General features: G+C 39.2%; 1 protein-coding gene across 1 annotated transcript; it reads left to right on the plus strand.

Annotated features, from left to right (window-relative positions):
• Positions 1–381: 381 nt before the first annotated feature.
• On the plus strand, positions 382–10,780 carry LOC133321638 (multiple epidermal growth factor-like domains protein 8). Its single transcript, XM_061530720.1, has 6 exons — positions 382–777; positions 843–1,076; positions 2,047–2,229; positions 2,295–2,887; positions 2,967–9,211; positions 9,540–10,780. The coding sequence occupies exons 1-6, from the start codon at positions 382–384 to the stop codon at positions 10,778–10,780; spliced, it is 8,892 nt and encodes a 2,963-aa protein (XP_061386704.1).
• Positions 10,781–13,569: the final 2,789 nt, after the last annotated feature.

The raw sequence follows: 13,569 nt of genomic DNA on the forward strand, positions 1-13,569 counted from the left end.
CGGCCATTTCTTCTTCTCCCTCATTTGTAGCTGGTGGAACGCTTTTTAATTTTTCTCAGTCTCTGAGAAGGCAGGCATTTGCAAAGAGTGGACAGTGTGGCCGAATTAAAAATAAATAAATAATGCAAATATAAGATTTTATTTTCAATATATTCAATATAAGTACAGTTTTGAGGCAATACTTTTTTCGAGAGAGTGAAGACGTATCCGATACCAACGATTACTGTGAGAAGTTTATTGCGAAAAAAGAAAAAAAAAGAAAAGCAAGCTATACCAATGAAATAAAAATAAAAAAATGTATAACTTGTTTGTATTTTTGTGAAATAAACCAACTAGAAACAAGTCAATTGGCAAAAACGCAACGCTGCCCGAAGAAAATAAATGTACTGTTCAATTCAATCAATAAAATGTTTGCTGGCGCTGTTTACAATCGCAGCGGCGCTGGAACATATCGCCTTGGTGTTTGCCAGCGGTCCCCAGCAACAACAGATACACTATCATGCCCCCTGTGACCGAAGTAGAAAAGTGCTGACAATGGAATATGGAGAAATCAGTGATGGACCGGCTGGATTCAATTACACACAAGATTCGCATTGCGAGTGGCTCATCAAGGCTCGCAATGATAGTCAATTCATTACCCTGACATTTCACACAATGGGAACGGAGTGTTCGTACGATTATATTTATGTTTACGATGGCGATTCCTTCAATTCAACACTCTTGGGCAGCTTTAGTGGCCGTACCCAACCACAGCGGCTGGTGGCACGCAGTGGAAGTGTAAGTTACAGAAAAATATACTATGGTGTTGAAATCTTGTTTGATGTATCTATATATATTTCCAGATGCTGATTTTGATGTACAGTGACACAAACTATGTTCTGGATGGATTTCGGGCTTCTTATTACATATCGAATTGTTTGAATAATTGCCATAGCCATGGAAAGTGTGTTGGTCATCAGTGTGTTTGTCACGGCGAATGGGTGGGTCCGGACTGTGAGGATGAAATATGTCCTAACAAATGTGGCGAGGCGCAAGGAAGAGGGAAATGTATCAAAGGAGTGTGTCATTGTGAAAATGTAAGTGTTAGAAGATTCATCACTACTACAAGCTAGTGTAGGCTTAAGTCCAGATCACGGATAGTTTTGTAATTTTAAACATACGTAATTCTATGGGCTCCGAGAGATCAGGGGGAAGGACCCTACATTTTCCCACTGTTTTTATTCTCTACAGCAGTATGGGTATCAATTTGTAGCGGTTGAGGACGTTGTGATTGTAAAAGCACACCCAATTATTTTTTAAAAGAGAATTCTGTCCCGTCCCGAGTTTGGTATATCGCCCATTTGCTGCTAGACCACTCGTGACCATGTTGTGTAAAAAATTCTGATGAATATCTCTTACACTCTGAGAAGCTGTAAAGTTCCTCTGCTCCTTGTAAAATGTGACATTTGACTTATGCCGGTCCTACAGCAAATGAGCGAAAATTGTTTAATATCCGGCCGAAGGCCATCCTATTTAAAATGGGATTTTGTCGCATAGCCGACTTTGTCATTTGTCCATAAAAGAAGTCTATTTATGGGTCCTAGTGGAACCTCTGATAATTTTTTATTTCGTTTATAATATCCTGATAGAATCATTGTAGACTCCATATAGTTTTGTAATCTAATGGATTAATTACAAAGTGAGGCAGATTTAATATTAAAGAATCTAAAATAGCGTAAATCCTATCCGATATTTAAAAATCGAACAATAATTCAGTTCGTTAATTTTTTTTTTGAAAATAGTTTTGGATTTTGTTCCCCACTCTCGTGGAAACGTTGAATTTCAAATTAGTTATATTTTATTCCTCTACAATGCCTCTCTATTTTAAATAAGCATGAATTTGAAGAAAATCGAAAAACCCATATCGGATTACATATTAAGTTGTACGTAATGAACGAACGCCTATTAAAATATTCCCTTCCGAAAATGTATTCTTCTAAATATAACAAAGCAATATGGTCCATATATATTATAAGCATTATTAACAATTAAATTTACTCAATTTAGGGTTATAGTGGCAGATTATGTGATCTACATGAAAACCCACCTGGCGGTAATTGGCGTTGGCTATCAACCGATGCTGAAGGAATGACAGCTCGTGCCGCTCATACAGCAGTTTATATCGAAGAAGAAGATTCCTTGTATGTTTTCGGTGGATACGATTTAAATAATGTTATAAGTACATTGCAGGTTAGTAAAATGCATCTTCTCATACAAATAGACAAGACATTGAAAAAAATATATATATATTTCAGATATATCGCTTCCAAACCAGCCAATGGGTTGATGAATGGGGCATCACATTACAAAATCGTCGACATTATTATCATCAACCGAAAATTGATCATACGCTTCTGAAAGCTGTACTACAACATAAAAACGAGGATGAGGCCAAACTATGGGGACTTACTAGTGATATTTCATTTTTTCGAAATATTCTCTACACATTGGCTGAAACGAATCCATCCAAAGATTTACATACGAGACGCACTGTTCGCAGTTCACCTCTTCTAACAACACTAACTGTCAACTCAACAGACGAAGAACTGACCGAATATTTGGAGGATATATTAGAGGAAGTTACAGACAATAAACCCCATGGCCGTTATGGCCATGCAGCTACAACCGTTCCTGGAGGTTTTGTTATATTTGGCGGAAAACAAGCAAATGGAAGTTTCTTTAATGACCTTTGGTTCTATAATCGAAGTGAAAGTGGCGGCAAATGGAAACAATTGGCAATGCAATCAAAATTGAAGGTGCCTCCGATGGCAAGACATACCATAACTTACGCTGGCGATTATTTGTATATTTTTGGTGGCAGTTTGGAGTCAGGCGAATTTTCCTCAGAGTAGGTTACCTTAGCTATCCTTAGAACCATGAACCACACATTTACTTTCTATATAACATTTATCATTTTTCTTTTATAGTATATATCGCATATGCTGGCCCATTACAAAACCGGATAGCGATGAAGAATGTGAATGGGAATTTATACATCCACGAGGGGGCAAAAAGTTAGATGTACGCCTAGCCGCGCATACCACGGTATACTACAAACCTACGAATTCTTTGATTGTTTTTGGAGGCATAATGACAAGCCTTGCACGATTCTCAAAACTATCCGATCGTATTTTTGCCTTCCAATTGGATAAATTTCATTGGACAGAGATACTATATCCACGCACAGCACTCAGAGATACAAATATACCGCGAGAACGAGCCTTCCATACGGCAACAGTTAGTGGCAATTACATGATAGTCTTCGGTGGCTATACACATCGCCACAATAAGGACGAGATATGCTATGACAATCAAATGTATTGGTATCATCTGTCATGCCACATTTGGATTAATCAGGAAGTATCGCCCGAGGATAATATCTACCCCAAGAAACAGGGTGTGTTTGCTCATGCTGCAGCCTTGAGGAAAAATAACACACTACTTATAGTTGGTGGCTACCATGGAAATGTAAATGCCGATCTCTTTGCCTATGAACTACCGCAGGTGTTGAGAGCCAATGGTATATTTGGTCATAATCCCGAAATGGCTTGTCGTTATCATACCTCGCATACAGCATGTTTATCGAATCCCGAGTGCGGTTGGTGTTCGGCAGACAGTAGTTGTTATGGCCGTACTATTGGGGCCAACTGTACTAGCAACTTGCAAACATCACGTTGCCCTGGAATATGTCCTTCGCTAGGCGATTGTCATTCGTGTCTGGTTCATGGTACTCAGTGGTCCAGGCCAGCAGATAATGGCGAAAATTACTTGTCTGTCGCCAGTAAATTGGGATTAAATGAATGTTCTTGGTGTGTGCAGAATGCTAAATGTCACCATCGTGATGATAACTATGGCATATGTGGAGAGGACACTCCATCACATAGTCCAGGTTGGTGGGGAGAACAGGGCACGGAAATCCGTCAGCCTTCCCAGTGCACACGAAATGATCGCAGACCCGGTTTAACCTATATCAAATACCATTATCCGGTCAATTTAACAATGCCAGACTATGTGGCCATTGTAAATGCCACAATGGTCGATTTTTCCTCGCCCACACCAACAACCCAGTACGAACAGAAAATGGAAGGTGAAATGTTGGCTCGTCTCTTGGGATTTGTTCGACCACAAAAACAATGGGAAGAAGAACCGACAGAAATTCAAGTTTGTACAAGTTATTCCAATGCTGTACTGAAAGCAGGTCTGGGTCGTGATTTGAGCTCATTGAAGGAATTGACCAAACAATCCTCGAATCAATCATATTGTAGCAATGTCGAGATTCCAAGTACAGAACAACCGTTTCTTATAGACTTTCAAGCTCGCCGGCGCATTGGTCTGAACAACATTTACAATACGTACCAGAAGACGAAAATGGAACTGCAACATATCTACCATGGAAATCTGAATGCTTTCACATTTGAATATCTGGAGCCATACTATTCGGGAGAGGATTGTAACCAGTACAAAAATTGCTTGCAATGTCTGACGGATAATGCGTGTGCCTGGTGCTCCCTTAAGTCGGAATGTATGCCGAAGACAGTTAATGAAACAGAGGCGTGTAGTCTCACCAAAGTAACGGAGAATAACTCCTCCTATGTCCTGTGGGAATATCTCGTGAATCAGCCCAGTCATTGTGCCAACTGTTCTAATTATGTTTCATGTGAAGAGTGTGTCGAATCGCGTTTATGTGAATGGTGGGCGGAAGAGGCTCGTTGTGCTCGCTTGGGAAAATCGGAAAACAGCGTTCGGGCAGTTGAACAATGTCCAGTCCAGTGTAGATTACGCACCAATTGTCAAGACTGTTTAAATGAGAGAGGCCGATGTGTGTGGTGCGAAGCTAAATCGGCATGCTTCAGTTTTGCAGTCTATACGAGTGAGTATCAGTTTGGAATGTGTCGCGAATGGCTAGACCAGTCTGTGAGTCCTCACCAAATTGAAGGGGACAGTGGTGTTATGATGACCTCCAGAACATCGGCCTTGATTCCCATTCACCATCAGGCCGTTCCAAAACAACAGCAATGCAAATCTTGCGCTCAATATCGCAACTGCAGTACTTGCCTCAAGACACTAAGTTGTGGTTGGTGTTTCGATCGTGACAATCCCATTGAGGGCAAATGCATGCAAGGTGACTTCAGCAGACCCTTTGGTAATTGTTCTTTGGCTTTGAATAGTTCCTACATACATGACGCCGAATGGGCGTATGCCCAATGTCCTGATGTGGATGAGTGCGGCTTGGGTCTGCATGACTGTCACAAGGAGGCTAAGTGCACAAATACCCATGGTTCCTATCGATGTCACTGTAGGAGAGGTTTTGTTGGAGACGGCAGACAGTCTTGCACCCGAACTTGTTACGAAACCTGTGTACATGGCTACTGTTCTGATGCCCCTGATTACGTCTGCCGCTGTGAATTGGGATGGACGGGTCCGGATTGTTCCATTAATTGTGGCTGTCATAACCATTCGACGTGTAACGAACGTGTGGGCAAATGTGATTCCTGCCAAGCTTGGACAGAGGGTGAACGATGTGAGCGTTGTCGCCAGGGCAGCTATGGGAATGCTACTTCAGCGGCCGGATGTACACCATGTGAATGTAATGGCCACGGAAATCAAGATCTAGGCATCTGCAATGTCAACAACGGTGAATGCTACTGTAAGGACAATACAGAGGGTGTTAAATGTGACAAATGTTCGCCAGGTTTCTATGGAGACCCTCGAGATGGAGGACAATGTTATTATCAATGCGAATCACGAGGAATGTTGCGAAATATGGGACGTAGTGGTATCGGTTCATATAAAGCCTACAAATCACCGTGGGGAGCTAAACTGGAGGTTAAGGAATGCCTATGGATTCTGGCACCGAAAACACTCCATGCCGAGAAGTCCTTACTACAAGTTGAGTTCGAATGGAATTCCCTTGCCATGGACTGCGATGAAAATGCTGTTTACATTTACGATAGCTTACCCGATCTGACCGGCGTTTCCCAACAAAATCAACTTATTTCTGTGGTCTGCAACCCGTACACCTCGTCACACATCATTGAGGCCAGGTCCAGCCATGTCACAGTGTATTACAAACAAGGAGGTGGTTTGCGCAAACACTTCGGCTTTAATGCCCTGTATACCGTGAAGAATTGTGTGGCCAACACTTGCCTACATCCGCATATTTGCGACGAACAACAAAGATGTGTATGTCCCGCCGGCTATGTGGGACCAAAGTGCGAAATTGAAATATGTCCTCGCAATTGCAATGCTAAACGTATGCAGGGCTATTGTGATACAGATTATGGTCGTTGCATTTGCAATCCAGGCTGGGGAGGAAAGGATTGCAGCACTGCCCTCAAACTGAATCAAATAACTGTTACGGAACTATTCAATACAATGCTATTGTCGGAATCCTATGAACATTTACGTAAAACCATACCCAGATTTGGTCATACCGTATGTGCCGATAGACGCGGTTCTCTATGGATGTTTGGGGGCTATTCTCCATCGCATGGCCCACTGAATGATTTCCGTCAATTCGACACGAAGAATGGCACCTGGATGCAAGTTACTGTGGAATCGACGCCGGATGATAAAATGCCGCTGGGTAGATATTTCCACGCTGCAGAGATCTATGTGAAACGCCAAACTATATTCATATATGGTGGCATAACAACCACTGGTGCAACAACGTCTCCGAAGCCGGAGATATTGTCGGATTTTTGGCAATTTTCGATACAAAATCAGCGTTGGTCTGAGTTAGATCTATCGGGTCATCGCGTGAAGCCACCGGCTCTTGCAGGTCACACACTAACCTATACTAGAAATAATGAACGAGAGTCATTGATTCTAATCGGTGGTATGACCTTAAATAAATCTCGACAACTGGAATTGTGGGAATTCAACCTTGAGACATTCAGATGGGAACAATTGTTGGCGTTGGGTGTACGCATGCCGGTGCTCTATGGCCACACCACAGTCTATCACAGCGAGAAACACATTATGTATGTGTTTGGTGGCTACTCTACTGAGCCACAGAATAAACTGTATGCCCTGCATTTACAAAAGATGACTTGGACAGAGTTGCCGCCATTCAAGGAACTTAACCGACCGGAATGGCTGTTGCCGAGGGCACGATACTTCCATTCGGCTGTGACCACTGATCAATACATGATAGTATACGGCGGACGGAATTTCCCCTATAATGCCAGCGACGTTCTCATTGCCTATGTCTATAACTGCAATCAGTGGATACGACTGACCGAGGATGTGAATATAGTCGGCCAACTGCAAATATCCACATACGCCGAAGACATATCCATAGATCACGAAAGTAATACGATTTACGTTATCGGCGGCTGGGATGGCAGTGCTGCTCAAAGTCATGTGACCAAGATTACCATACCCAATGATATTTGTCAACTATGGAGTGCTGGGAAGTATCTCTGCCGGCACTACATGGGCTGCAGTTTCTGTACGGTGTCGGCAAACTTTGTGACTTCTTCGTTTTGCTATTCCCACGATACGCACAGTAATGTGTGTAATAATGGCAACGGAACTCTGGTGTACAACAACGGAGCTGCTTGCGATGACGCATGGATGTCGAGGAGAAATTGTTCCAGTTTCACAACCTGCTCGGAATGTTTAGCATCTTGGCCATCCCATGTGGAGACAACGCCCGTCTGTCAGTGGTGTGATGAGTGTGGCATTAAGGGTAGATGTGTTCCAGCCGGTGTCGATTGTGAACGTCGTTTTTGGTGCTCCAAAGAAGTCAGTGTTGGACTCTTGAATTTGTGTCCCCAGCCTCAGTGTCACACGTTGTATTGTGAAGCTTGTGTCCTAAATGAGAACTGTGAATGGGCACAAAATGAATTGGGAACAATTGAGTGTATTACCAAGGAGCTGGTGGAGCAAAATCAATACAAGATTATAGGTCAATGTCCTCTGCCCTGCCACCATTACACAAACTGTTCGACCTGTTTGAGTAACGACGACAGTGAACAGCCCAAAGATTGCAAGTGGTCTACCATGCTGAATACTTGTCTATCGCCACAATCACAGCCACTGCTGTGTGCTGGTGGTGTATGTGGTTTGGTGTTGGAAGCCAACGAAACAGACCACTGCCCTGAGCCTTGTAATGTATACACACAATGTTCGACATGTTTGGAACATGCCCACTGTGGTTGGTGTGCTAGGGATGGTTATAATGGCGATGGTATTTGTACTGAGGGATCATTGGAAAACAAACAGGAATATCCTTCGTCGTCTACATGTGATCTAATCTATGCCCAACTTCGCAATGACTCAATGCTGAAACCTACGGATGTTGTGTCGTGGAACTATGTTAAATGTCCGGCTGAAAACGAGTGTACAAATGATCATCATCACTGTCATCCCGAGTCTGAGAAGTGTATCGACACTCCTGATGGATATCATTGCGAATGCGGTGAAGGTTATCGTCCCGAAAATGACACCTGTATACCGGTCTGTAGTCAAGGTTGTGTTCGTGGCAATTGTGTGCGTCCCGATATGTGTGAATGTGATTTTGGTTATGTCGGTGCCAACTGTAGTATTCAATGTTTGTGCAATGGTCATTCGAATTGTAGGGGACCCAATTTACTGGACGATTGTATTGAATGTCACAATAACACCATGGGACCACAGTGTGAAAAATGTCAACCGTTATTTGTGGGTGATCCCAGGGAAGGTAGAGCCTGTGTGCCATGTCATGAATATTGCAATGGACATACTGATTCGTGTATAGCCCACGATTCGGAACCAACCTATTTCAATATGACACGTGAAGAGTTGGAACGTAATCTGCCCGAGGGGCCACTGGGCAATGCAACATGTCTTCGGTGTGCCAATAACACGGCCGGTGAACGTTGTGATACATGTATTGTGGGCTACTTTCGCGGTTCCGAAGATCATCGAAAAGAGTGTCGTCCATGTCAGTGTCATGGCCACGGCAATGTCTGTGATCCGGTAACTGGAGAGAAATGTAATTGTGGCAACAATACGGAGAGTGACGCCACATGTACTGCGGGTGGTGGTAAAAACTCGGCTCATCTATGTTGGAGTGTTCAATGTTCGAAATGTCGTGACTCATATGCTGGAAATCCAATTGATGGCCATCAATGTTATAAGCAGATAACGGTGGAATCAAGAATGTGTTTCGATGCAAAACCTATAGGTGAGTAATACAATATTTATGGTACTATTTGTTTTTACTATAAATAGAATCCAAAAAAAAGTGATTATAACTTAAATTAAAAAAAAAAATAATTAAAATTCCAGGGCTCATCTGTTTGCATAGTAGAGTTTGTTTCAGTTTTGTCCAAGCAATAATTGAGACAATTTCCTTTTCCTTTAGTTTTGCTACAAGTGTATATTGAATATTTGAATTGGAGTATACTACACAGCTTGTTGTTTAAACTATTAGACTTTATGATCATTCTTTTCATAACAATTATTATGCTGATTGAAATCATTTTAATTTTGATTTTTTTGTTCGTTTTCAGAGGAATGCAAAGCAAAGCCGGCAGCTTTAAAACCCGGACAAACAGTGTTCTTTGTCATTCAACCACGCTTCATGAATGTCGATATACGCGTCATTATTGATGTTACACAGGGTGAATTGGATGTATATATGTCACCCCAAGATGATTCGTTTATTGTTGAGACAAATGAAACCAATGGCTATCATGAAATCTTCTTGGACAATCGTTACAATTGGGGTCCCAAAATTAAACGCTCACATCCACTGAATATAGCCCAGCCGAAATATGACAACACCACCTCGTATTCGAAATTGGTTATGAATGACAAACGCAACAGTTATTATGTTCCGCATATTCAAGACTGCAAAAGTCATGGTGGTCATAGTTTCTATGTGAAAGATCAACATGCCAAGGATTTGAGCACCCATGTCACATTGAATCATTGCAACACCTTATTGAGATTATTTGGCTTGAAAAATCGATTGGTTTTAACTTTGCCACAACACGCTCACAATTTAAGTGCCACGAGATTTTTCATAGCCCTGCGAGCCAGCTCTGGCCCTGAACCTAGCTACGGCTCCGTTGTGTTCCGTCAAGATCAATTGCACATCGATTTGTTTGTATTCTTTTCGGTGTTCTTTTCTTGTTTCTTTTTGTTTTTGGCTGTTTGTGTGGTCATATGGAAGGTGAAACAAACCGCGGATATTAGAAGAGCTCGACGACAACATGTTGTAGAACTATTGCATTTAGCCAAACGTCCGTTTGCGTATGTATTTCTGGCGGCAAACTCCTTCGATTTGGATAGTCCACATCCAACAACATCGTCTACATCGGCAGCAGCAAATAACCGAGTTGTTCGCAGTGCCACCGGTGCCCGGTCAAAGCATCAACATCAGGCGACTAGTGGTGGCAACAATCAGTTGCCCGAGGTATTGTTAATAGCTATCGAGCCGACGGCTGATAATTTAGCAGCAGTTGGAACGGTATTCGTAAGTTTACCCGGTCGTTACAAGGCTCCTCTGAGCATGGCATTAGGATCCACATTAATATCATATCCACCACGTTTATATCAAGTGAATAATCGTAACTATACTCGGGTGAATACTAGGGGAAATTCTGCACCGGTAAGTAGTGGGGGTGGTGGTGCTGGTGTTGTTGCCCCAGCACCCGTACCACAAGTTGCTGCTGGTACAGCCAGACAAAATCGTCAAGGTGCCATTGCTGATGCGGATGCTTTACCTGTATATAATTTGAATTTGTAAAATCACAAACCAAGACAAGAAACCAAGCAACCAGCAAACCAACAAACAAACATCTCTAACAACAATGGAATTTACAAAAAGACAAATACTATAGAAAAAATAACAACTTCCAGGAATACCATAAACCAATGGCGTTCAACATTAGTCTAATCTCTAGTGAATTGATGATAATTTTTCGTGCATATATACATCTAATATATATATATAGAAATGTAAGTATAGATTTAAAAAAGCGTTTTGTATATTATTATTTGTTTAGTATTAAGATATACATTTATTAGACATCTCTCTTTAACCAGTGTGTTTAAATTGAAAAATGTGTGTGTTTTTTGTGGATTAGATAATCAATTTACAAAATATAAAATAATAACAATATGTAATTTCATATTAAGTTTGTACATTTTTTTGATGTGCATTTTAAAGTGATCAAAATTTTTTTCGATCGGTTCATTCACCTCAGAGTTTGCTGCTTTTAATTTTCATTTTCGAGAAAAAATGTGGTATGATGGCAACACAACAATGCAATATATACAATTTAAAATGTGATATTTTTTTTATTAAATCAATATATCTCTTTTAATTATTTGCAATATTTTCTACTTTTTTTAGAATCAAGTGAAAATTCATACTTGTCATAACTAAAAATAACAATTTCAGAAATGCAGCTAGTTAATTTGATTGTTGTTGCCATTAAACTATTTGTATTTCTATTTTGGTATTATTAAATTCGTATTTCATTCCTTTTCAGAAGTTTATCATGTTTAGTTTAAGTAAAAAAAGTGCAATAATATTAACATACATAAATAAACACAGCATACACATCTTAGACAATATCCAAAAAAGAAAAAAATATGCTATATAGCTACTAATGCCCATTGAAATTTCCAAATTATAACACAAAAGAAAGCATTTACTCAAAATCATATTTGGTAATTATGATTCTATATAGTAGTTTGGAAAATCATATTTAAGGTCTCATAAAGGAATGGAGGCAAAAGTAAAAAATGACTGTATAGATCATCACAGATCATTCCAAAAGGGAAATTAATAAAGTAGAATACTGCCATCTTTGTGTGGTTGAAGAGGAAAGGGAAACACTAGAATATCTGCCCATGCTTGGAAATAGAAGACTCCGAATAATGTTCGTTAGGTATGACATAGACACTCAACACCGTTTTGGCCAAAAACTTGTCGTGGTTCAGTTTCCAACCCCTTTACTTTTACCAATTATTTTAATTTTTTTCTTTTCTATATTCTCTCCTTACAAAGTCTTTTAGGATGATCACAAATGTCTGTGGTCCTGTAACCTTAAGTAACGGAAACTCTTAGAGGTATCTTTTGATGTGCATTCCTTTGGGAAAGGCAACATGATAAGGATATAGTTAGATTAGATTATGCAAGTCCGTGTGCCCCAGTAAATACGATTATAGTTTGCCCAGTAGGCATATTCTGTAACTTTTAACAACGTTCGATATTGTTTAATTTTCTTTTGTTATTGTAAAAACAACAAAACAAACAAATGAAATTGTTGTAAAATAAACAATGTCGAATGTTGTTAAAACGTTACAGAATAGGCCTACAGTTCTGCCAACTGACCCAAATTAATTAGGCAAATTTAATTCGTATGATGTATTTGAATATCATTTTGTCTATGTTTTATTTGTTTTTTAATCGTATCCATAGTTATGGTTTATTCAACAGTTGAGCAATGCGATCCTGCAATATTCCTTTATAATGATCTTCAATAATGATTTTACAACAGATATTTAATTTGGAAATTATTTTAAAGTCTATAGTTTAAACTTAATAATTTTTGCAGAAGAGATAAGAATTGAAATCAATCCCAAACAAATATATATTACATACAAAACAATTAACGTCAATTCTTCAGAACACAAAAAAAAAAAAAATACTAAAATCAATCAATATTTGCAAAATAAAAACTTTTAACCATAAACCCGAAACTCAAACAATAATCTATATAAATCCACAATATTAATACCATCATATACTATAAAAAAAGAACATTATCCTTAAGTAGAGAGAATATAAAGTTTACAAAAGCAAACAAATCGAACAAATGTTTCATAAGTAAAAAAAAATAATATTAAAAAAAACAAATTTTGTACAATGTATATATACAATATATTAGAATTAAATAACTCTTTTTTTAGTTAAAATAAGAACTGAGTCACATGAACAAATCACCCAACTTGCTCAAATTATTTAACAATTAATTAGCGAATAGTTTGGTGTTTGCACATGTGTCGGTATGCTGGACAAATAATATCTGGCACTTCTAACAAAACGCAACCTTTAACTGCAGAAACATAACCATTAAATCAAGATTTCATGACAATATTTGTATTTAAATTTGTAAACATTTTCTATGCATTTTTTCGATATTCCTTCTGATTTTTTATTAATGTAATAATTCTAAACCCTTTTCATATTGGTGTGAAACATTTTGTATTTAGTGTTGGTTTACTCTGGTGTATTAATTTTTGTAATTTACTTAATGCACTCCAAAGTTTTGTGTGAATTGTTCTTCATGTTTCACAATCTCCTGTACTGTTAACAATTTTTATGACCGACAAAAGGTAGTTATTAAAGCCAACGGATAGAAAATAAAAATGTCAATGATAGAGACTTTTTTTCATTCAAAACAGATCGATGTGCAATAATTATGTCACTAATTTATATTTCTGTTTCAACATTTTGATTGTAGGTCTTCAATTTGATATTCGCCACTATTCCAAACAGTTTTACCATAAAGTAAAAAAAATAAC

Source organism: Musca vetustissima, unplaced genomic scaffold (genome assembly GCF_032173495.1).
Source record: "Musca vetustissima isolate MV318-11 ecotype Yass unplaced genomic scaffold, APGP_CSIRO_Mvet_v1 utg54033, whole genome shotgun sequence".
Taxonomy (NCBI): Eukaryota; Metazoa; Arthropoda; class Insecta; order Diptera; family Muscidae; genus Musca; species Musca vetustissima.